Source organism: Blennius ocellaris (assembly GCF_963422515.1).
Source record: "Blennius ocellaris genome assembly, chromosome: 20".
NCBI classification, from domain to species: Eukaryota; Metazoa; Chordata; class Actinopteri; order Blenniiformes; family Blenniidae; genus Blennius; species Blennius ocellaris.
Genome location: NC_137669.1, coordinates 15,886,192 through 15,912,771, shown reverse-complemented (window position 1 = coordinate 15,912,771; position 26,580 = coordinate 15,886,192). Strand labels below are relative to the sequence as shown.

At 40.8% G+C, this 26,580-nt stretch overlaps 1 protein-coding gene across 1 annotated transcript; it reads right to left on the bottom strand.

The window, feature by feature from the left end:
• Positions 1 to 875: 875 nt before the first annotated feature.
• On the bottom strand, positions 876 to 24,774 carry triqk (triple QxxK/R motif containing). Its single transcript, XM_080516214.1, has 4 exons — positions 24,667 to 24,774; positions 21,949 to 22,023; positions 12,873 to 12,958; positions 876 to 2,685 (listed from the first exon to the last, which is right to left on the bottom strand). The coding sequence occupies exons 2-4, from the start codon at positions 22,007 to 22,009 to the stop codon at positions 2,584 to 2,586; spliced, it is 249 nt and encodes an 82-aa protein (XP_080372340.1). The 5' UTR covers positions 22,010 to 22,023; positions 24,667 to 24,774; the 3' UTR covers positions 876 to 2,583.
• Between the last annotated feature and the right edge of the window lie 1,806 nt (positions 24,775 to 26,580).

Genomic DNA, 26,580 nt, shown 5'->3' with positions numbered 1-26,580 from the left:
CAAAATGTTACTTTTAATTTTCTATCTCATTTCGGAAGTCTTGATACTCGTGGTTTTGCTTTGCTGCATCAGCTGAGCTGTCAGCGCCGCGTCACTACAATCATCTGGAAAAACCTCCGTTATTTGGGAGGGAAACGCTTGCGCGCACCTGTTCATCTGGTATGTTTGAGCTAATAAGTCATTATTAAAGTCTTTTTTTTTTTTTTTTTCCTGCCACTCCAAGTGGGAAGCAATCTTCTCGGGTGATGAGAGTAAGATGAGAGAAAACAGTTCAGACAAATTACTAATATGCGAAAGAAAAAAAAACAGCAGAGAGGATGTATAAAGGAAAACTCATGTTCATTTAGAAGCTCATGTCTTAATGTCGTTAGTAATTTCATCATAATTATCAATTACTAGCCCATATCACCTAAATTGAATGGCGCTACAATAACATCTTACTTTATTCCAAAAACGGCCGCTTGTGTAAACGTTTTCATAAATCGGTAATTTTTCCTAATTTGTGGCAGTGTTATGGTCAACAACGTAGCACCGGCATGAAAACCCTTACGTGAAGGTGAGTTTTGATCAAATTTGCCGAAGTGAGACACAAAGGCTTTACCCACAGTCGTCTGAAAAGAGTTGCAAGGAGGATTTTTCTCTTTTCTTGTCGGCAAATGTAAGGTTATTCATGAAAAGTGGAATAATGTCAACATTTTCAGAATCGACATTATTACTTTGCTTTAAATCCGAGGGAAAACATAAGTTGTCTGGTATAATTCGATATTTTAAGATCAAATTCTGACCCGAGTCTGAGACATACATGCATTTTTGAAATGAAGGCCATGAAGTTTCGTACTCAAATGAATTTATCGAAAAATTCAAGTGTCCGACAATCTTATTCATAATATGGAAAACACAGTTTATCATCAACATACATGGAATTTTTTTTATATCCAACATAAAGGAAGAAAAACAAAAAATCACATCTCAGTTGTGACAAAGGAGACTGTAAAATGTTTATATACTGTTCAAAACCTTTGCACTATTGTGACAAATACCTCATGTTTCATGGAGCCAAACATGAGATAAACAGGTTTTGCTGCCAGATCCTTTCCATTGTGTTGATGTCAAGGCTCTTGTGGCTGGTAATGGTGACCTTTAAGATAACAAGTGTCATGTATGGTGGACTATTAGTCCGGGCGATCTATTGTTACGAATGTGAGTGACTTGCAGTGTTGGGGGGGGTTGGGGGTGGGAGTGGGGGGGGTGTACTGAGGCTAGATAAAAGCCACTGGGCGAGGATATGGGTGCACGCTTATCATAATGGTTTCTTTGAGATGTAGTCTTTTACGAGAGGTCGGGAGGTCATGGGAGAAACGAGGAGAAAGAGCCAGAAAACTGAAAGCTGAAAATCTGTCTCACATTTGAGCAGTCAGACAGACAGAGACACAGACACACACGTTTCACAAGTCAGGAATTCAATAAGTCACAAGGCCTCGTGTGTATTTGGTATTGGTCTTTTGTTCATCATAGTAATACAAACATTGTCATATCTACACGATGAGGATATTGCTTTTGAAGTGCAGCTGGAAAGTGAGGACAGCATGACAAAAATAACAATTTCAGACAAAATAAAATAAAAAAAATGTATATGCACGACAATAAAAGTCCTTGACTCTCTTAATCCCTCAAATAGTGGAAGCACTTGGACAGAAATGGTTGACAGAAGGTCAGTCGCTGCACCTCGCAGGCTTTGTGCACAAAGAGCCATGCAATAATAAAAAAAAAAAGAACAGATCCGCTCTCAAACCATTTTTTCTCTATAGAAACGCATCACGTTGTGAAGAGGACAGTAATGTACACTAAATGGAATAACATCAAGGTATTCCTTTTGAGGAAGACATAGGCTTATCTCTTTTCAGCCTCCATGGCATCTCCATAATTTCTACTGAAAGAAACAAGCAGATCGTTCTTATAGAGCGTATCCTGAGGACGCCCGTCTCGCTGCTGCAGCAGATGCAATGTGTTGTTCTGTATTCTGCACACATGTTCAATCAGGACGAGGGGCTTTGTGGATTCTAATCTCACACTTTGTGATCTCCAGATATCTGGGAGGGGAGGTTTGTGCACTGGAATGTGAGGCAAGCGTTTGTCTCAATGTGACGGGAGCCTCGGCGGGAGATTTACATTTTTCTATTAGTGGGGAAAAACAGTGGGACGTGACTCCGCAGAATATGATTAACGGAGCTCAGTCTCCACTGTAGTTTGGATTTCTTGTTTAAAAAAAAGAGGCGCGTTTCTTCTCCTGAAAGTAGTTTTTGCAGCTGGATGCAAAACAATCAACAGGAAGGAAAGAATGCACTCGAGTTTGGGCCGGAGGACCATTCTGGTATTATACATGGGAATATCAAAACATTGTGATAACAGCATTTTTTTTTTTTTTACCAGGGTTTAAAAAAAAAAAAAAATCATTCAACTATTCAATATGTTTACAATGCATTGTCTTTTAAAACTTCATCATAGGATGAACTGTGCGACATGTAGATTGCGTTGACCCGCCACCTTCACCACGTGAGAGCATTTCCTCATGAAGACAGCCCGTCAGTCCGCGTCCAGATCGAGTTCAGTGCTCAGGTTGAGGTAGAAGAAGGCGTAAACGCAGAGCACAAACACCAGGATGGCAGCCACCACCAGGAAAGCATCCTGAAAGAGGAAGAGAAAAGGTTCCAGGTGTGACAGTCAAAGTGTTCCTCCTCGGTGTTTTCACCTCTGAAAGTGACTAAATACGGGATTTATACAGGAGTGGACTGAAAAATCACAAGAAACGGTATGGGAAAGCTTTTATGGGCCAAATTACAGTGACGGAACCAATTACAACTAATAGTTTCATTAAAAAAAAAACGTTTTCGAAGTAAATGCAGAGTGAATCTAATGATTAAAATGAGAAAATAAGATAGTAAATAAAACAGGTCTGATGATTGCAACCCGATATAAAGAATCTTTCTGTGTGGGGTTTGCATGTTCTCCCGCCGGCTTTTCTCCAACTACTTTAGGTTGTTTTATTGTTTACACAACAATATTTAGAGTGAGAATACAACATTTTTGTGTTTTCACTTCAGAAACGTGGCATTTTTACAAGGCAAGGTTTTGAAAACAATGTCCGTTTACACAGAAACAGCAGAAACGCTGAAAAACAAGTCTTTTTTTTATGTCGCAGAGACAATAATACTCAATAAACATTAGCAATGATGAGTACGTGGACATCCGTATGGACAAACGACCAAGTTAGATTGCTGTAACGGGTCAATTATAAAACTAACTTACGAAACGCAATGTTTTCGAAAAGTTCCAATTTGAAAGGCGGTTTGAAAAAGCGGCGTTGTCCATGTAAATGGACCCCCGAAACGCAAAGATTGTCACATTCAAAAACGTCTACTTGAGCTTTATTGGTGGATTTAAATGGCTTGTGATCGTCTGTGACCACTGGATAAAAGAGGTGTAAATGATGGCTGGATGGATCCTGACAAACTTTAAAAAAGGCCTGAAAACACAGGAAATCAACTCAAAATTACAATTTAATCGAGCCACATTGCTACAATTTAAACTATTTTGATTTGACGTTTTATTTATTTTTTCATTCCCACACTGCAAATGATAGAGCCAAAGTAAGGACACATAAGAACATGGGGAGGGTTGTTTGGGAACATGGATCCCAGCTAAAAGCAAATGAAAGGATCCATTTTTCCAAGAGATTTCATACCCAGTTTAACAAACTCACCAGGAATACTGTGTATAATAAGATGTAAACAGATTCCACATCCACTTGAACTCGTGTTAATGCAAACCCTTTCATGACTGCTGGCACAAGCTGCCATGCGCTGTGCCACACAATGGCTCCAGGAAATAAATACACTCCACTTCCACCCTTGGAGAATCGGAAAAGACCAGAGCCTGGGGGGGCACAGGCAGCTCTAACCCCCCCCTCCAACTCAGGATTCTTTTAATTTGTGGGGGGGTTTGCCTCCTCAGAAAACTGGCAGGAGTGAACGGTAAAAACATTTCTCTTGTTCTGCACAGGAGCAGTAATGTGGGGGAAGTACTTCAGTAATTATCTAAACCTTTTGACATGGCACTGGGATTTAATGGTAACTTAAAAAAATAAAAAAATAAAAAATAAACAAAAGCAAATCTAAATTTATAGAAAAAGACCACAAACTTTTTTTTTAAATTAGCCTCTCCTCATAAAGTCCAGATGATCCCTTCCCTTATGGAAACACTCAAATCTACTGCTTGTTTGTGTGTTTAATCTACAATCTGGTTATAAACCATCACGCTGGCCAGAAGAATTCATATTAGATCCATTTTTGTAATTTCCTCCTGTAATTGGCAAGCATAATGTACCTACATTTAAATGAAATTACTTTGAGTGAGCTGACTCTATGTAGGTTTTTTTCTCTATTTTTTGCCGTTAGTGAAACTTTTCTAAAGGTAAAAGAGGTAAACCAGCCTAACGCAGGAGTCTGCAGCATTCATGACCAAAAGAGACGTTTTTAACCACTTTTCACCAAATAAATTGCATCTGGAGACGTGAAACATGCTTCACCTTTAAAATGAAGATAAAACTGCTCAGATTTAAATATCTACAAAAACTGGGTTTAAGGTGATAATCAGATTTACAATCAAGAACATTTTTTTCAGCTTTTGTAGCCATTTTGTAAATAGTTTTTGCTTTTTCTTTGAACAGACTTATTGGCTCCAGTGATTTAATCGAGTGGTTTAAACTGTTTCATAAGTTCTATTTTAGTTGTTTGAGCTTTACCTCTTCGGTGATTTTAATCTTTTTTTCAGCAATTTTAGCTGCTTTTGGGATTTTTAACTATTTTAGTAATTTCACCTCTTGTATTTGGCTGGATTTAAAAAAAAAAATGAATCTCTTTATATTTTTGTGGTTTAAGCTATTTTAATCATTGTTTGACCTTTGGGACATTTCTTAAAATTTACCTTCAAGGCCTTTTTGGCCAAGAGAGATAAGATCCTTACTGATAAAAAAAAATTACAAGAGAAACAAGACAAAAATGTATATTTCCATCTTGTTTTCTGAAAGCGTGAGGCGAACCTCCACAGAGGGTCAATGAAGCCACATGTTGACTCGCAGCGCCGCCATAAGAGGAAAGTGGATTCAGACCGTAAAATGAAGCTTTTTTTTTATTTTTTTAAAAGCTTTTATGCAGAACTGAACATGTTGCAGTTGTGAGGTGAAGATGTAGTCTCTGAGCGTGCGTTTCAACGATTCCCCGTTCAAGGCCGCTGCGATGAAAGAGACCGACCTGACATAAGCAGACATTAACAAAGAAAGGCTAATGGAGAACATTTGCTAAACTATAAGTACCTTACTTCAGAGGGTTTGATTTGGTCAGTTTAACCACCAAGTTTTCACAAATAATGAATCAATTATAAATTGAAAGAAACAAAAAGCTGAGATAAACACACTTCACCACAATGTTTCAAGCCAAACACAGAGTGTCCGACTAATTAAAACCCATTTGTACTCACCTTCCAGCGTACTCCTGCCATTTTCACCGAGAGGTTAAACTTTCTTCAACAAAATGGCCTATTTTTTCTCTCTCTTTTTTTTCCCCTTCAAATTTAGATCTTCTATTGGTTAATTGTCAAACAAATTGAGGCTTTCCAAAGGAGTGGTATTCAACTTGAAAATGGGGGATTTGGAGCTCGTTCATTATGTGGCGCTCACACGATTACAATCTTCATCAGCTGGAGTTTCATTAGGGCCACTCAGAGTATTGAACAATGCCAGTTATTCTTTATCAAGAGAACTCATTAGCAGCAAACTTTCTAATCAACACTGGAGAGCTTGGAGGGCTTTAAAAAAAAAAAAAAAAAAAAAAAAAAAAAATACGAGTGCAGAGTACAGTCTGATTGGAGGTTATTCAAAAAGAAATATTTGATTTCCAAGTGGAGACGAGTCCTTGGTGGCAAACTGAGCCACAACAAAAAGGTTGCAAACTCAAGACATACGAGTCAGGCATACCATGACCGTTTAAATCATTTCCTCTTATTCAGTTGTGTAAAATCAAAACTGCTTCCATGGTAACTTAGTCAATATTGTCCTTTTATGCAGATTCTCTTTTTTATAATGAACACAAAACAAAACAAAACAAAAAAAAAAAGCAACACAACAGATGCAGTAAAATAAACTGAAACAAACTTTTGAACAATTAAAAATGACAATTTGAGATGATATCGTCGTGCCTGCACAGGACGGCAAATTCAGCCCAGTGGCCAAACGGCGGAGGGGAAACCACACAATGGAAAACAAGAGTGAGTATGAAAGAGAAAACAAGAGATAAGCCATGGCACAAATGAGGGGTGGTGGTGGTGGTTGTGTGTGTGTGTGTGTGTGTGTGTGTGTGTGTGTGTGTGTGTGTGTGTGTGTGTGTGTGTGTGTGTGTGTGTGTGTGTGTGTGTGTGTGTGTGTGTGTGTGTGTGTGTGTGTGTGTGTGTGTGTGTGTGTGTGTGTGTGTGTGTGTGTGTGTGTGTGTGTGTGTGTGTGTGTGTGTGTGTGTGTGTGTGTGTGTGTGTGTGTGTGTGTGTGTGTGTGTGTGTGTGTGTGTGTGTGTGTGTGTGTGTGTGTGTGTGTGTGTGTGTGTGTGTGTGTGTGTGGAGGGGGGCTAATAATAATTCCTCTCTGACAAAGTGGAAGGGGGCTGGGGTGACAATTAAAAGGCGTCACAGCATCCACAGCTATCTGTGTACTTGTTGTAGTGCCTAGTCATCAGCAGCATTGGTCTTCATTAGCCTCAGCCAACATTTATCTCCATCCCAGCAGCCACCAAACAGCTTAAAGTCCTCGCTTAATTGGAAAACTTTTAAATTTCATGCACTTTAGTTTCATATATTAACCGCCAGGCTTCCACCGCTTGATTTACTTTTCTATTTTGCTCGGGCCTCAGAGAAAAGGGAACCGTTATCAAATCAGGAAGGCTTGATTGTTTTTTTTTTTTGGTTGTTTTTTTTTTTTTTTTTCTTGTTGTTTCTCTCTCGCAGCTTTGAAAAATATGACAAAGAGAAGTGTTTGTAATTCTGACGACGATATCACAAAGAAAATGTCGTGCTTGTGACACAGGTAAGCAATTCACCAAATCGCTGGTGAAACAAAACGACGCACAAAAAAAAAAAATGGAATCCAAGCTTTGTTTTTTTCTTTCCCTCTCCTCCTTCTTAGCATCGGGTTTCAGAGAGAAAGAGAACAGCTGGTTACAGTGACTCGTCTATGAAAACAAGCTGGAGGGGTTTCAGTGAAAACACTTGAGTTGTAGAAAGCACCTGCACTTGATTGAGATCATTGTTTTCGAGGAGAGTAGCCCACTGTGTTGACTCTTGCCTCGCCTCACAGACACATTTCGTGCGCACACACACACACACACACACACACACACATACAAACACACAGCCTCTCTGCCCACATTTTGATGGAGACCTCTGGATGGGGCCCAAACACATCATCATCTTCATCATGCGGCTCTCTCAGCACCACCGGCAGCTGCAGCACACTCGGCATGCTGGGAGCCCGGTCCCCGTCACCCTGGCGACAAGCCACGGCTCAGCAGACATCCCCTCATCTGGTCCGATTTTTATTCTCCTCCTGGGTTTGTTTGCGAGTGTATGTGTGTGTGTGTGTGTGTGTGTGTGTGTGTGTGTGTGTGTGTGTGTGTGTGTGTGTGTGTGTGTGTGTGTGTGTGTGTGTGTGTCAGCGCGTGTGCACTCACGGTCTGCACACACCGACGTGCCGAGTTGGATCCGGCGGGTTTGTGGCTGTATGTGGGCGGGAGAGACAGACGCCGGCCGCAAAACAACTGTTGGGCTGAGGGAAACCGAGCTCATCTTATCTGCACCAGTCACCATGGTGAACACCCAGCCATTCGAGTGTGTGTAATGAATCGTTAGACAAAAGAGCCTGGTGTTTTAATTGGGGATTTTTTTTTTTTTTAATAGGTAAGACACCCTTTTGTCTGACAATCAAACACCTTTTATTTGATCTTCCTTCAGCACATCGTAGACGAACCTCCAAATACAATAATGGATCGTCTGTGGCGCTTCAACTGTTTTTAAGCATTATTCAATTTGTTCATCGCCAAGTCATTTTGAAATGAAATCATCAAGTGCTGAATCAGTTTCACAACAAGTATTGAAAGTATATCTACTACAAGTACTGCACAGCATGAATACAGCTCATTTATCACCCACTTAAATACTTGAAATTTGAAAGTTTTAACTTAAGACTGTCTAAGGGTATTTAAAGGATTAAAAAGTTTACATTAAAAACAACAACAACAAAAAAAAACAGTTGTATGTCAGTTTGTCATAAAACAAACAGGGGAAAGTGGAAAACTTTCCAAAGTTGTGCATGTTTCCAGATTTATAGATTAAAAGGCATTTATTTATTTAGAACAATATTTCGACAAGGCGTTACAATCTCTGTCCTACACGTAACAATGTTACCAAACATGATCCACATCTGTCCAATTTCTTTATATATACTTTGACTGAATAAGATTGCATAATATTTTATCTTTTTAAACATTTTTTACAGGTGTTTTTCTATGACGGAGTAAAACACAAGAGCGTTTATGTCAATATGAGAGAATCTTAAAGCTGAAGTAACGTGTTTTACCAATATTTACACAAATCATTAAAATAAATGGGAAAGTAATGAGTGAGTTATGAAATATGTTGTTGGCAAACTCATCATAAACTACAACGTTATGGATGCTTTAAAGTCCAGATGTGACTTCTGATCACCCACCACATCATGTACTGATCAGCTTGATTGATCGCACTGACTCTGATTAGAGTTTTCACTTAAAATGTGAGAACACTTGATGCTTTGAGCTTGTCTTTCAAAAAAAACAAAAAACATAAATAAATGCTATTTCTGTGAAGATGCGCTTATCTTTGAAATCACCACAATCATTCTGAAATGAATGGAATTGACTGAATCATTTATGTAAAAAGAACATGTTTTTTTTTCTTGTGATTTGTCATACTGCAGTGTATACAAGCTGCAGGATCCCAGTGAGAACAAGAAACACCAAACAAAACCCTTGTTGTTTTTTTTTCTTATACAGCTTTGTCTGTTCGGAAGGATTTTCTTCCTGAAAACATTTCCCAGAGCAGGAAGAGCCTTATCAACACCATCACAACTCTGTGGGCTATAAAATTTACTGCACATTAAAAAGCCTCCCACCCTCGAGATCTGTCGGCTCCTCGTGACGAACTCAACTGTGTCGTGGAGCCTCATAAAGCTCCAGTCTGCAGGAGCATGGCCAACAGATAGAAAAGTCAGATGGTGCGATCCAGATTTTCGGCTCGACATCCTTCACGGTTTGGAGGGACGGCGGTTTTGAAAACTCCCGAATACATTACCAATGACCCTGAGTGCTGCTCCTGAAGTGCAACTCAAGTTATTCAAAACTGCCCCGAGACAAAAGAAAATCTGCTTCATGGCTTCAGTTGTTTCGGCGTGAACATCGAAATGTTGCGCCCAAAAACTTTTGAATCAATTTCGCAAATTCATTCAGAAAGGCTGAAGGTTAAGATTCTCTGAACCGAACTCACTCCTTCCGTCTTTCTCCGGCGCAAAACGAGCACATAATGTTTAAAGCTCCTGTTCTATATAGCCGTACCCGCTTACACGACACACGTTCACGAATGACAGCTGGAGGATACCCAGAGTCATTATCTGGAGTCTCCATCCTCTGCCAATTCCATAAGCAATTCTGCCCCAACTTTCTGGGCTCATCGGCTAAATAAGACCGAGGGAAAACAGTGCAGAACTGAACAGAAGGCTAGTGTGCCAATTAGAAAAGGCAGCAGGCTCGTTTCCTGTGCTGCAAGATAATGTGCTGGAGCTACTTTGAAGGCGCTGCTTCCTTCTCTCGGCCACCTGAGGAGAAGCGGCGGACTCGAACGTCCTGCCGGCGTGGTTCTGTCTGCCGCGGCGACCCCACGCCGTCCGCCGTGTGGAGGAGCCGCGGACGGCCGTTCGGGCTGAACTTCCGTGAAAACACACCGTTGACTCATCGAGGGCACATACAACACATACAACAGGTGGTGGTGTTTTGTTTTTTTTCCCTTTTTTCTCCTTTCCTTTCCCCTAAGCAACCCCGACAACTGATCGCTGATGTGGGAACAGAAGTTCTGCCTCCCTCGCTTCTTCCTTCGCAGGCTCTCCATCCTTTTTCGGTGCCAACTTATCCAGACTGCCCCGTTACTAGGACAGCCCCGAGACAGGCTGCCCTGGCAGCTGCCACATTCTCCGTGCCCGCATGTCTGCTGGCCCTTCTGAGCCGCCAGCTGCCTCCGAGAGCGGCGTCGCAACCGGGGACAGGGTGGAGGAGAGGAAAGGAGGAGAGAAGAGAAGAGAAGAGAAGAGAAGAGAAGAGAACTCGTGAAAAGCCAAATGTTTGCCGTCAACCGAAGCTCCTCCGACAGAGCGGTGGGCTTTCTACTGTCATCACAAGGCTGTGTAAAAAATCACTTCTTCAACTTCATATCGCGCAGAAAAGGACTTGATGGGAAAGCAAGCGTGTCCAAATATCCATTACATTTGGGCTGAATTTCAATCGAAACTCGGGGCCAAAAGGTCTAAGTCAGTTTAATATCCTCGTCCCAGAGGTATTTTTAATCCGGCCTCTGAAAATTCCTCTCGTCTTGGGCATGAAAGGGCATGAATTATTCATGACCAATATCAATATTTCAAGATATGGACTAATCTAATTGGATTAAAGACGTGTTTAATGAGGCCTTGCATGTCTAAGAGATGCATATTTTAAAACCTGACCATTTCACCCAGTGTTTAATCCTTCCTGTAATTTGTCCATCGCTGCACACTTTGAGGCGACCCGCGCTTAATTGAGAAAGTGAAGCCTTTTCAGCTTTGCTGTGCAGCAAAACACACCACCAGAAAGGGAAATCAACACGTAAACAATAAATGTATAAATAATGATATGTTTACACGCAAAACATTAACTTCACACCAACTATAAAATGTACAAAACATGAATGTATCTAATCGTAGTTGTACTTTTAAAAGGGCAATCATAAACCTATGGCAGTAAAGTCAAGAAGCTATTTAGCTGGTAACACACACGAAAGGAAGATGTATTTATGCAACAGCTCGTCTTACTTGCATCAAACATACTCTGTCTGGCTCTTTTCTTTCTAATTCTCTTCTTTTCCATTTGCAGTGATTTCTTTTTCAATCCTTCTGTTCTCGTTGGTTATTCAATTTACAAGTTTACTACATGTTGAAAAGTTGTGATTTAAACTCTTTTATATTTCTCAACACACCGCACAACTGTAAACGTCATTAGTTGACGACCAGCTCTTCTTTTTCATTCTGTGTGTGCACAGATTTTTCCAGAAGAAGTGTGTGTGTGTGTGTGTGTGTGTGTGGGGGGGGGGGGTCGCATCTCATTATTGCAGGTAGCTTATACAACAGATTGCTATATTATCAAGGGGCGTACAGTAAGTTCCTACTCCGAGACAGCCAAATGTCTGGGATATTAAAAGTGATCTAGTGAGACATGATTTCAAACAGACAGAAAAATGGGGGGAAAAGATGGTTGGCAGACACACAGACGAGCTGAATCACAGATGGGCAAAGCCGCACAGGCAAGGAAACGAAAGCAGAGATTCAAGTGGATACAGACTCCAGTAAACCTGCAGAGAAAGTAAAGTCAGGCGTACAGCGTGTGGCTTCAGACATCTTGTCGCAGCCCTTGACTCACTCCGTACAAGATATTGTCTGTGATATAAAACCGAAGCACACAATTCAGGTACTTGTGCTTTATAGGTTGACTGTCAAGCTAAAAACCCGGAGTATACACTGGAAAAAGCAACTTTTCCGTGCGCGCGCCTGAAAACTGATCAATTACCAATGAAAACTAGAGAAAATGTCGATGCATTTTGAATAAATATATTAGTTATAAGTTTATTCTGAACCAAAGATTTAAACAACATTATAATACAAAACTAAATGATTGAAAATGAGAAGGTAGAATTGAAAATATATATATATATAAAAAAAATTTTTTTTAAGTGGCTTAATGCAGAGATCCATGCTGCACACCGAGATACACAGATGTTTTCCTACACTTGATAACCTTATTGCAAATCACATGTTTAACTATTATTGTGTAGCACCGGTATGCATTAGTCTGGGTCATTGCAGCTGATGATCTGTTGTAGCTTTCTTCCTTTCAGGGATGCTGCAATGCAAAGTGTGTTGCCTTGAACATTAATTGTAACCTTTCCAACCGGAACGTGAGAAATAAAGTCACTGGTTGTAACAGAAGAAGGAGTCTTTAGTGTTCTCTGTACACGTGAGCAAAGCGAGAACACAGACCAGGGATTTTAGGTAATAATGACCCAAATCCAATTGTGTGGGCAGCGTACAACAGCCAAAGAAAACATCAATCACCTTAGAACTGTCGATCAGCTGTCATGACACTCGTCTGTACTCTGCGAGTTAAAATAAGTCTTGCTCTCACGAGAAATTGAGGTAAGGAAACACCGCCAACAAAGAATCAGTGGCTTAAGTTTGTGGAAGACGACTTCCAAAGTTAACACGCATACTCAAACTCCAGCAGCTGGAAAAAAAAAAAAAATATTGGACAATACTGGATTGTGAACAATGTCCAAACCTGCCTTTCAGGCGAATAGAACATGAGTTTGCGTCTTAGTGGCTCTTAGGTTTTAAGTTCGTATTAATGTTTGTATCTGAAAAAAATGTGTTGTCTGATAAAGATTTAAGAAAAAAAAAAAAAACTATCCCGTAGAATCTCGGTTGATGGCCCGGCCGTACTCACCCTGAATCCTGAAGAAGTCTTCTTTGCTTCAGCTTTCAGACGAGTTGCCTTCAATGCACCCTTTGTCTTTTTGTAGTCCTGCTTACCTGAAAACAATGAAACATGAAATTGATATCTTAAAATCAAGCCACGAGTCCAGGTACTTCCTTGAAAACTATGCGAGGGTTTCAATGCTAAGTTTTTGTAACGATTAAACAAACAAGACACGTGTTGTTGCTGCTAAGCAGATGTTGTTCAGTTGGAGAGGAGCAGGCTGGATATTTCTTCCCGTTTCCAGTTTTTGTAAAAAATTGATCTCCTCCTGCCCGTAGCTTCATATTTAGTTGATGTGAGAGTTGTATTGATCTTTGCATCTAAATCTCTGCTGCTGCAGCAGAAAAACAGAAAAAAATAAATAAACAGACAGCATTTAACAAACTGACGAACTATTCCTTAAAGTATAGCAGCAGCTTGGAACGGACATCTGACAAAACAAGACAGGGAAATAGAAATGCAGCTAAATGTAGCACTGAAAAGGAACAATTTCTACAAGCAACCTTCAACTATCAGTCTTCACCAAGCGATAAATGTTGTTTGTGGCCTGCGCTGCACAGTTCACCTGTGCTTACTTGACTTCCCATGGGCTCAACTCTCAAGGGTGAGTGTTGTGGGCAAACCGGCCACCTGGCAAAGTAAGTGTGTGCGTGTGTGTGTGTGTGTGTGTGTGTGTGTGTGTGTGCGTGTGTGTGCGTGTTGCATGAGGCAGAGCCGGCTGTCTTGGTCTAATTAGAAACAACACACTGCAGGAAAAGGAACTTTGCTAACAATAGGGTAGAAAGGCAACAGCTTGCTGAACTGAGCGTGTGTGTGTGTGTGTGTGTGTGTATAGAGTCATGTACACAGACTGTACTCACAGTAGAGTCCTTGAAGAGGTTATTCTAGAGTCTAGACCATTTCCTCAAACTTATATCCAGACATTATTGAGATAAAATTAGTGAGAGCCATAAAGATGAAGAGAAAAGTTTGATTGTTCTGATCAATGAAATTGAGGACTAGGAAATAATAGTATTCTATCAGGAGAGAGGTAACGCATAAATACTCGTATTACTTGATGGGAGCAATTTGCAACGTCCTTCAACACCCTACATTGTTTAAGTTCTAATTAATTTCTTATGCTGCCCGGCCTAGTAACATAATACCGCGTGACAATGACCCTGCAAGATATGTTCCATTTTGACTGTTGAAGGCTTCGGGAAGTTAATGATGGATGTTGAACCTGAACAATCTGAACCAAGACGCTCAATGATAAGCGCCAGAGCACTGCACAGTGCAAAGTGCTTCAAATAAATCAAAAAGAATTTAAAATCAATTACAGTTGTTGAAGATTGTGATTAAAGGATTTGAGTCACTTTTAATGCATATTTCCATTCTAATATTTAAAATGGTTGGGTCTCATTAGTCCATAAACTTTGTAAGTTTATTTCCCCAAATCCAGCGTTTCCTTGATTTTCATCAAATTGAATACTGGATCATATGAGCTATATTGAGAATCTGCTGTGTCTGTGTGAGCTGGACTGGCTCCGCCCTCACATGCCCATCTTGGGAAGAGGAGGAAGTTCTTCCTCTTGCGGTGCCATGTGCCAGGGCAGAGCTGCTTACCTTGATTAGCATTAGCGAAACCCCTGATGACACAATATAAGGTTTTATTTCTGATTCGCTCGTTGGAGCAACACACTTTTAAAAACTGAAACAAGCCAGGGAGCGAGAGGACAGACTTTCTTCACTTCTACGGCGTCATTCCAGATATGGGGACACATACTACTTTTGGAAAACCATTTGGAAGTGAATGTTGCATAATATGACCCCTTTAAAGGAGCGATAAAGAAAATAAATGAACTTGAGAGAAAATAAATGGTTCACTTAAATGGTGTCCTTTCACAGCTATGCTCTACAAGGTCACTTACTTTCACTCTCATACTCAAACAACAATGGCTGCTGTACAAGGTGCTCGCCCTGGAGTGGGAACAATTCCATGTTCAGTAAGTCACAAGGCATTGAGATGCAACAACCAACCAGCTGAAGTCGCTCTGAGCCGAGGGTAAAAGAGGTACGCCTGAAAACAAAGAGCTACTTTTTTCTGAATACCAGGAGAAAGGTTTGCTCCCAGCCGCCAGAGGAAAGAGGAGATCATCATTAACCTGGAATTAAGCACGGGCTCAATGTCACTGCACACTTTGTCTTTTCTACCCCCCCCCCCCCCTCCCCCTTCATAAGATCTCATATTCAGTTGCTGTCTCTTCTCTCACATTCCCTCCATCCCCCCCGGTCCTGAGCTCCTCCTTCACCTCCCACTGACTCTGTGGAGCCAAATAGAAATGAGGAGCGTGTTGCCAGGAGCAGACAGTGAGCAAGTGGGAATTCGTTAGGGGGGTGGGGTGGGGGGGCTGGATGTCTCCTCCACTTGTCAAAAAATGGAGAAGGGAAATTTGATTGGAGGGTACCCCAGGTTACTTGCCATTCAAATGTGCATGGATTTTCAGACTGCAAGTGGGGAAACAGTGAGAGATGTGACACCGAATTCAACAAAACCAGCACTCAAAAAGACAAAACAAACACAGGTATAGTCAAAGAACAGTGGAAATAATGTTACATTTTATGAATAATAACATGAACATTTCTGGCGTGACTTACAGCAGCCAGAAAATCGGGAAATGTTACAAAACAGCTCATATTACGGAGTCCAATTAAAAATGGACAGACTGAACAGATAATCACATGCACATATTTCTGTTTAGCCAAACTATCAAAAAAAAAAAAAAGTGACAGATTGCTGTATTATTTTTTCTGCATAAAAGTACCAGGGGGAATTTGAGAATTTGAGAGAATCTAGTATGCAAACAAAGTTAACCTCTGAAGAAAAGTGTAAAAGCTCATGATCTCTGTTTCACCACATTCCCTCTATCCAGCTAAGTTCAACAAGTTGTGCACTTCTAAAAAGCCCACAAACAGTCTTCACATTATTTTGTACTCCGTGTCCTCAGGGTGCCCTCTCCGCAGTTCAACTAACAATATACAAAAACTGAAAAACAACAGAATTCATCCAAGCAAGCTTTAAACTTATAAAGTTAGATTTTTTTTGGGGGGGGAGTAACAACAATGTCTTCTACAGAGTTTTTCCAAAAAATATTACACCTGCTGCAATTTGATTTAAATTTGTGGGATAAATTACGTCAGCATGCAGTAACTCATTACACCCCCCCCCCCCCCCCAATACATGCACAACCATCTGGTAAAAATCAGCACTTAACTGGAGGTAAATCACAATAATTACACCCAGTAAGGCTATGAATCCATACAATAGAGAATTACATCAGGCAGTGTAATGCATCGTAATGTTGGCGTTATAGCGTTGTTCGTTATTGAAGCTTCGCGTTGGCTTTCTCCTGAGTGACGCTTGTTTGTGTGGGTCTCGAAAACACACGCGCCCACTTAGTATATGATATTGTATTGGGCTTATGAGCACCCCTTATTTGTCACTGCAGCAGCCCCCCCCCCCCCCCCTCCCACGACACATCAGTGCTGTGGACACTTTCTGTCACCAATTATCTACCTGAGCTGGGCTGCACACTGTCCTCCCATCCTGCTTCTGCCCGCCATAGCAAAAAAAAAAAAAAAAAGGCGTCCCTGTAGTCCTGTACAGCAGCAACAATGAATACGTCTCGGAGGAACGTTAACCCTTGGAAGCAGGAACCCTCGGGTGCCTGCTGGGAGGGTTTCTCCGACCGGGCCTTTTATTGGCGTCATCACTGATTTTATGTCAAGAGGAAGTGAAAACAGCCGTGTGACCAACACCACTTAGTGTGAATGCCATTAGAGGGAATGGTCACAGTGTCTCATGGATTACCCCGGCCTGTTTGTCACCGCATTTACCGATGAGTGGCATCTGATGAAGAGTCAAGGAGAAACTACTTTTTATCTTGAGCTATTATTCTGTTTAGCATAATGAGACAGGTAGGGGGTATTAGCTAAAATTAGTCACATGTGATTGAGCACTCAGGAGAAGGAAGAGGGGAAAGGTATGTGATTTGTGTGTCATGCAAATTGGCCATTAAGTTGAAGATAGTGGAGCGACAGACAACTACGATTATCAGTTTGTCTGAATCAAAAGAAACTTCAGTCGTGTCAATTAAAAAAATGCTGCTCCAGTGATAGTCACTGAAGTGAAATCCTTCATATCTTTATTTTGGAAAACAACTACTCATACAATGTAAATGTAATATCTCGTCAAAATAAAGTAGTTGAAACAAAGTTCTTGATTAGTTGATGAATAATGCATATTATAGCTGCATTTCAAGCAGAGGAAATTCGCCCCAAACACAAGGAACTATACCAAGAGGACATATGTGATTGGACGACTACTGGGTGCATCACATTTCAGCCATTGTATTGAAAAAATAAAAAATAAAAGCTGCCTCCTTCATTTATCCCGATTGTGCTTTGATCAAATTCAAGTACTCTAGTAACTATTTTTTTGGAGCTTTTTGACCCGCCTTCCTCCTTTTCCAGTATTGTCTCACGGAACCGATTTCCAATGCAACCAAGCACGATCAAAAACAGGCCAAGCTAAGCCTCCTCAATGTTTACAGTCCGTCAAACAAGGACGTCAAACATCACCTTGCTTATAAATGGGCTTTCTTCATAATGCACCGCCACCATTTCAATTCCCTACCTCATAAGTCAGGAGGCAAAAAACGTCTTCCTTTCTTCAGAGAACTAAAAGGGTTCAGGTACTTTTGTTTGAAATGGAGCCATTGTCTCAAGAGTCTCTTCTGATCTCAGGAAAGATTGTCTTTTTAAATCTTGGAGTGCTTCTAGAATTGTTGAAGGAGTATTTACTCAGGTGACTGTCAAAGGAAGTTCATGACTTCGGAGTTCTATTTGGTCCACAAGCAGTTTTAACAATGCTTTTAGTTGTGTTCAAAGACTTTATCATGTTTGTGGTTTGACTCTTTACTCACAGTGTTAAAACGGGAAGGGGTTATACATCTCGAAACCAAAACAGTCCGGCTGCTTGTTGGTGACAAGTTCGAGGATTTTCTTTCTTGAAACCCTGAACAGTCATCTGTTACTTCCACAAGCTCGGATTTGACAATAGATGAGTCATTCATTGAGAAACACTGGTACGTTTCTGCAGCTTGAGAGGTGGTTTAGAAATTCTGTTCATCTTCTCAGACCAGAACAAGGCAGCCATTTCTGAAAGTACTTTTCTAATTGGGGTCTTGTTTTCTTTTTAACGAATTTGATTAAATTGCTTTTCTATCTCCCTGCGACCAAAGCTTCTTGTACTCCACTTCTGATGATGTCCTCTGTTTTGTTCAACCCGTCCATACTTTGGATAGAACTGCTCCAGTTTCTGAAAGCGTTTTTTTTTTTTTTTGGGGGGGGGGGGGGGGGAGAGAGAGCGAGAGAGAGAGAGAGAGAGAGAGAGACGCCTTTGAAACTGAGAGACCTTGAGGGTAATGACAATTTATTCCTTTTTACATAGATTTCCAATGTGGCTTTTGAAACTTTTGCTCCGATCTGATGCTATTTTTTGCACCGCTGCCTGAAAGTGAAGTACTACTGCAAACAGGTGAACAATAAATGCACGCTGATTCACTTAAGCTACGAGTGCATCTAAAAAAAGAAACACACATTAGGGAACCTGCTTGTGCATTTTTTTTTTTGTTTTTTTGTCCGTGCGTACAAGGTTTCCTTCATACGCAACAAATACAGAGGCAAACTGCTTTGGAAAGACTGTCCACGACCGCCTGAGCGCACTGGGACGACTCAGGAAACACACCCGACAGCGTGTCTGACGGTTTCTCATCCTGTGCTTTGCTTCTTTGTCGATCCGGTATGGCAGCCAAATAGTCAGTGACCACATGGTGCGGATCACTGGCATCTGCCAGAATGAAGGGCGGTGGAGCTGGAGAACCGGTGCCAGACACGTGGGAGACATTTATTCCTTGTTGGTAGAATAGGAGAGCGGCAGAACTGTGCCGTCTATGCAAGCCTGAAGGTAAAAGCAAATAAATCGACGCAAGCAATTGTACGTCGGTGTCACAGGTCGAAGTCAAACATTTCATTGGTAGAAGTGCCATATCAATGGAGTAAACTTGTTTCATAATCATTGTTTCTGACGCTGATAATTTCCAGCTCGTCATCCTGTGTTTAACATTTTGAGTGTCATTATCTGTGCAGGCACTTTACGTTGCTTTTTGTCAGGCAGCAGCAATCATTTCTTGAACACCGTCCGCGTCCAGGTAAGAAAGCTATATCTTTACCTATCCTGAGAGCAGTCAATTATAATGGCTTTAATAACAGTGAGTGTCAACAGTGGCCCTTTGATGGCCACCTGACATGACAAAAGCACTCCAGCAGAGATGATGGTACAGCTCAACAACCAGCCCGGACTACTGCTGATGTGCCATGAATAAGCCTCCTATTACGATTTCAAATTACCATGTGTGGCCAATTCCAGCTCTCAGAAGACCAAGCCCCATGCTATTTTTGAACACTTCATTTTTCTCCACCTTTCCCCCCGCTCTCTGTTTTCTACCTTTGCTGTTAAACAGTGTTTGGCTGAAAATTGCCTGATGGCCATGCTTTTCAAGAAAGAAAGAAAGGAAGACGATAGAAATTGAGGGGTTGAAAGGAGGCAGAGGCAGAGACGGGGACCAAAGTGTCTCTGACAAGAGTGTTACATATATTTCTGAGTTGATGAGATGTGCTGAAAAAGGAAAACACAAACTGGAGTAGGACCAAAAAAAAATAAAAATAAAATTGATTTTCTGCACTCCTGGTAAGGGATGTGACAGTGGGAAATGAGCTTGTTATGTTACATCGCTCTCTTATTTGTTGAACCAGCCAGTTTTTACATAATGGCAGATGGTTAAGGGATATCTGCAGGCTAAGTAATGTGATTCCACTGTACCATTATGAAAACATGAGCAACATCTCCTCGGCCCCCCACCATAGCTTGGTCGAGTTAAAAGGAAAGATGCAATTCTTAACAGACTGCTATGGTCTGAGAAAAACAAATAATATATATGGCTAATTCAATGTCAACGTGATATGAACATTCATAATATACACATTGCAAAAGATTGACATAACTACAAGAAATCATGTTTCCTCATCCTACAGCGCTAGATTTAGTTGGTATGGCATTGTTTGTCACTACATTATTGCAACATCACATCATTGCACAAAAGTATTGGAAAATGTACTAATAACCATTTTGGTTAGACTTGATGTGTGTTCAGAAAACAATGTCACTTGCCAATAAGTTTACATATATTATAATTTAAAAAATGTTTTGGTATCCTACAAGAGAGCTTACTTTTATACAGGGAATTTATTGGATGGTGCAATGTCCAGCACTGTTTCTGTGGAGCAACAGATTCAAATCAAGGAAAGGACCTTTCCAAGCGTCCCTGCTTAAGTTTTTGTCAGCTTCGTCCCACAGTCCAAGCACGTTAATCACATTGCAGACTTTTTCTTGGCTATAAGTGAGAATATGTGTCTGAATACTTTTTGCCCAGTGGAGAACTGGCAACCCAGCAACAATGTGCTGTAGCTTCATATGAGCCTGGTCTGGGTGAAGATAATGTGGCAGAAGGATTGATTAAAAAAATATGTGTATATTTATATCTAAATGTTGTTAAGAGACATCTTGCACAACAAAAAGCACAGGGCCACCATCTACTGATGGAGGCGAACAACTTTATTCAGTTTCATTTTAGGTCTCTGCTTGGTGAGAAAATGGCAAAAAGTCATATTGCTATCAATATGCAAGTCCTGGGATATAAAGTAAAACCTTTCCATTTCCCTTTTGTCTTTGCATCAGTCATAGCTGCAGATAATTACCAAACTGAGCCACTGGCAACATTCTGCTTATTCTTCAGAAGAGAAAAACAAAAACAGACAGACATGATATGAGCTGTGATCTGCAAGCAACCGCAACTGGGACGCTAAAGGCGACCAAACTTTTGATTGATTCCAACCATGTTGCTTCACTTAGGCCGTCATGATGTAAGTGGAAAGACGGGGGGGGGGGGGGGGGGAAACCAAATACTGCAGGATTACAGTGGCTTTAAACTTTGACAGGAAAGCTCCGAACATGAAATCATCGAGCTGCTGTTCTTTCGCTACTCTTCACCCGAGTTGCGGCTCATTTGTCTCCGAGCGTAATCATTTCCACAGGTTGTACAGTTTGCATTAGACATGATGTTTTTTGTTGGGTTTGTTTCCCCACGCCGCCAATAAAGGTCTTCAAAAGAGCCAGTTTGGATACGTGTCAAACTACAGCTGAATAACTTCCTTTTCATAAAGTGTCATCTGTGACTTATTGCATCAATAATATCAGCTTGTTGTTTTATTAGAGAACATGATGTTCCCTTGTTGTTGAAAGAGAGCTACACTACCAACAACTCAAATGTCAAAAACATCAGGAAGTCATTTACACAAGTTAGTCTTTTACATGCAAGTCAATATATTGATTACACCGATTGAACTGTGAGTCATCTGGGACACAAACGGTCATGTGAGCAGCAAAAGTCCACTTCCTTCATCAAACATATTTTAAAGAACCGTTTCTGACCAGTGATCCGTCAAAGGGAGAACATCCAGTCCTGGTGGAGGCTTTTCTCTGTGTATGCGTGTGTTTTCTCTGATTTCCTCCAACAGTCCGAATCAACTGGTCACTCTAAGTCCGCTGACAGAATTTGGCAAGTCTAACCCCTAATCCATTCAACATATCCAGAAAACTTTAGATCTACCAGAAAGGGTAGGAAACCAGAGCTTTCCACCCAGATAATACCACTAATCATAATAATCATTACCATCATCACAGCAACGTCCTGACAACGGCCAGACAAGGTTTGAATCATCTTGGAAAAATGCCCAGAAGTACTCGCTCATTGCACATTTTATTTACAATCCTACAGCAACAGCCAGGCGGCTGTAATCATGTGACTGTAGTCATATGAGCGTCAACTAATTTCCTGTCTGTAAACAAACCGATTCACCAGCGTAGGAATGACAGAAGACTCACCAATCTGTTTTCTGTACTGATCGACTGGTAATTTGGTCGCACTGGCATCCTTCTTCCCCATTCTGCTTCCTCAGCCTGACAACAAACAAGAGGGGGGGGGGGGGCATTTCAGTGAGAGAATTTCACAGCTGAGTCCATCTGCAACACCTGATCATTTAGTTTAATCAAATACAGCGCCATTCCCGTTAGCGTGGCCCCAGATAACTTGCACAATCTGCAGGAAGGATTCAAGTTAATACACAATCGCACATACAGAGGAGCAGTCGGTTTTGATCAGGCAGATGGTTTATCTTTCACATACATCTGCGAGACATAACTAAATTAATTCTCACCACCTTCCAGAGTGTGTTACGTTCGCAGTGTGTGCACTTCCTCTCCATCTCATTTAGTCTAACACCATTTCCCTTCACACCATGAGCTCACTTTGATTACACTGAAAGCTCAGAGGTAAGTTACAGAGAGAAAGAATTATATAAATGCAGGTAGTATATTTAGGTGGCACATGTGGCAATGGGACTGTATGATTTCACATATATTATAGAAAAAAAATGTTGTCTATAGGAGCTGTGCAGGTATAGGTGCTTCGAGAAGACCTCAACATACATGTATATATATTCCATGCAGGCTCGCTCACAACATGCTGCATCAATCAATGTGGCCCTTTGTTTATAAAAACGGTGGGAAAAAAAAAACCAAGCACGAGTCGAAAGACATACCTGCTCTTTCTGATGAGAGTAAAATATCTAACATGTTATCTGGCTGGAGGTTTTCTGAATGTTAAAAGAATGAGCTGCACCCACCCATGGCTTGGCTTTGACTAATAACACCCAGCATCCACAGCGCCATGCTCGACTAATGGTAATTGATTACGGCAAAAAAAAAAAAAAAAAAAAAAAAGACAATCTTTACGTGTGACAGAGGGAAAAATATGGATGCAGGTGTGCACATAGGGGGAACAGAGAGGTGAATAGGAAAAAGTATCTGTGTGTAACCAAGAAGAACAAGTGCGGGGGGGGGGGGGGGGCTAAGACTGTGGCAGGGGAATAGAGGAGAGAGACTGAATTAGCATGTTCACAGAGCGTGGCTGGCTGCCGCTGCTGACTGATGCTTTCTCATGGGAGGCTGCTGCCGCCGCCTTGGGATGCCTGATTTTTACCGTACACAAAAAAAACATTGTCTTCAGCTACATTTCAAACACGGTTAGTGCTGGCAGAGGCGGAGGAGGATGTATGCGCTGCTATTGTTCTCCAGTGGCTGGAAACCACAGTCAGCAAATTAAAGGTAGCGAGAGGAAGACAAAAGGAAGAGAAGAAATTGTTCAAATGTGATGTTTACGCAGTAGGTTTTCAGAGCAACTGGCCATGTTAAACTGTGGCATAACAGCACTATATTACGGCTAAACCGCCAAAATCAGCCCACTTGACTGCACTACGTGAAGTCCATTTATTTCAGCACATTATCATGTTTTCTATTTGCTTCAGATGAAGACAGAGGAAAACTGTCCACGAGCAGCGTAATGAATTTTTACACCGACTGACAGCTTCAATGACGGTATAGATACTATAATAACACTCTCATACACTGGAACACAAAGACGAAGAAGAATCCATTCATGTTTATCTCTACACATTACAGCACATTTATTGGACTTGACTGAAAACACAGATTTTAAGACAGTTGTTCCCTCCTAATTAGAAAGCTTCGCCTGATTCCCAGTGCAGTAAAACCTGCCAAAGTACTCCTGAACAAGGTGATCTGTGCCATACTAATTCATTTAAAAAGTGATTTTTTTTTCCCCCCCCTAGAAAGCCAGGTGGACTGACAAGTAAGTTTTACTCAAGGAAACACTGAGAATAACAAAATAGTGACAGATACACTGATGAGAAATAGTCTAATCCAGATTGTACAAGTACAACACATTCCCAAAGAAAAGCACTGTTCTGCAGTATTCAGAGGTGATGTGATCAGACACGTACTGAAATCCTCTTAGGTCTTAACTGATCCATCACTTAATTAATGACTGCTGGTGCATTCATGAGTACCTGGAGGAAAAGTAAGATTACATTACAAGAGAAGTTACATTACATTATATGTACCAACTCTCCTTTTCTTAAGCAAAACAATTCGGCCTGAATTGCTCAGGTTGAGCCAGGAGGAGCACCTGGGGGTAAAACTTGTTCCAAATCAAAACCAGCAAATCACATGATCTGCTGTGGTGACAAAGGAAAGGAACAGATAAAAACACAAGCCCTCTTGTCTGCTTGGTTTTCTATCACACTCCCTGTATCCACTTCAGTGGCTTAACCTTTGTAACAATAAAGCTTTACATGCTCAGAACAAATGCAGAACATCAGTTAAGATACTTAAAGCAAACATTGACATGGTGAATGGATATTGTGAAATTATAATATACATGTTATATGATTATTTTTAGCTCTTGGTCGAACAACCGATTAAGTTAGAGGGGACATGCATTATAAAAGTCTCCCTATCACATGAAATCGTGTAAACAAAACACTGGGCACGACATCAATACAACATTACGACGCATTTGGGCCAAACAATGCACGTACTTTCCTGTCCCTCCCTGCAGGACACGTAGATGTCTTCGCAGGGCGGATACTGAACTCTGATTAAATGTCACATTTAATGCCACTGTGCAAATGGAAATGTGAACACTGCAGGCACATTTCATTCATTGCATCCAAAGATACTCACACTGCTCGTGTTTTTCGGCAAAACTCGTCGTTCACTGAAGCTGTTTCTGCACTACGAAATGTCCGGCTGCTGTATCGGGCCACGTAGGACAGCGGAATCGACTTTTTGTGGTACTTTGATCCAAATTTCAGCAGAACGCCAACACACCACTTATTTCGCAAACACTTCCTGGTTTGAACGCCAACATGTATGACACGCAACGATCAACTCCAATCAGACACAGTATTCACAGAGCGCTGACCAATCGTAGTGAAGTAGGCGGGACAAAGTGAGAGCTGGCGAATAGCATGGAAGTGGGCGGGGCAAAGTGACCAAAATACTGCGGAGCATGTGACTAACTGCCAGCGGAACATCAGTGTCGTCTTCGACCCAGATAATCACGAGCCTCAAAATACACAAAAAATATTTGTCATTAAATGTCAGGGGGGACAAACCTAGTGATGCAATACCGAAAAGTGTACGTTGGAATGCTAAATAACAAACAAATACAGTGTTTTCTGGGCAAACTCAAAATCAAGATTAGTTGAACTAATCTTGATTGAGAGATTAGAACTAATCTAGTTCTAACGTGTTGAGTTTATCAATCAAACTATTGATAAACAACTTCCATTTATCTATTTTCTAGATCAATTCATCAACAGAAAACATACAAATAAAACAACAACAGATTGCAATACAAAGTTCTTCACACAAAGGAGACGAAAGGAGGCTAAAAAGAATAGTAGCTACAAAAAAAACATAACCAGATGGAACATAATCATAAGTAGGGAAATAAAATCTCAAAACATTGATTTAATCATTTTAAATCAACAAGTCATTAAGTAAATTAGACTTAGACATTCTTTATTGTCGTTAAAATTTTCACGTTACAGATCAGACAAAAACCGAATTTTGTTGCATTGGCTCATAGTGCAGGATTGAAAAGTGGCATCAAATAATTTACAAAATAAGGTGCAGATATAAATAGATAAGCTCTCGCCTCGATGGCGGCGCCCTGCGTTTTTGGACTGTGGGAGCAAACCTAAAGGAAAGCCACACACACACACACACACACACACACACACACACACACACACACACACACACACTCAGGGTAAACATGCAAACTCAGCACAATAAGGCTCCAAAGACCTGAACTGAGGGGACAAGAGTTTTATTGATTCAGAGTAAATGCCTTTAACTACCATTGTGTACATTAATCAAATTGATAGAGAAACATGTGGACTGTACAAATGAGTGGTGCTAAAAAATGTCCAACTTTGTTTCAATAATACTCGTGAATTGTTACTGCAAGGTTGTTTAACAATTTAAAATGGTTTCTGTTACAGTTATAGATGTTTTGGATTTCTGGCACACTGTATTATTTTGGGAAGTTATGGCTCTTTGAAATTTGTTTATCAACACTATGACTGCTCTGAGCGATGCTCACAATATAGAAATGCATCAATAACGTTTGGCACAAAAGAAATTGCAATTATAAGATGATAAATCTACAACTACTATAAAGAATAGCATTTAACTTAGTCAACTGAATATGAAGACGCTACCTTGAGATCAACTGTAATCATTTGAGTTTCGACTTTTGCATCACTCTCAAAGCAGATGAATCAACTGGGCTTGGTATATATCTGTGAAGTGCATGTTACTGTAAGGGTCTAACTTTCGAGAGCAATAAGCTTTATACTGAAACAACCAACACATTTACATTTGAGGAAGATTAAGAAGACTTGTTATTTGTTACTTGGAGTGCTGCAGGAGGCTCTTTTTGTCCAATCTGCTCACCAAGCTGCTGTGAATGACTGAATTTCCCCCATGTGGAATGAATAAAGTGTCATCTCATCTCATCCTCCAGCAATCCATCTTCTATACTGCTTTCTGCTATGCAGGGTCACGGGAGCCAATGCCAGCTTACAG

Excerpts from the sequence above, each read along its gene's own strand:
- triqk (XM_080516214.1), bottom strand. The coding sequence starts at position 22,009 with ATGGGGAAGAAGGATGCCAGTGCGACCAAATTACCAGTCGATCAGTAC. Across the intron at positions 12,959-21,948 it reads TCAGTACAGAAAACAGATTG|GTAAGCAGGACTACAAAAAG; the intron begins GTGAGTCTTCTG and ends CATTGTTTTCAG. Across the intron at positions 2,686-12,872 it reads AGACTTCTTCAGGATTCAGG|GATGCTTTCCTGGTGGTGGC; the intron begins GTGAGTACGGCC and ends TTCCTCTTTCAG.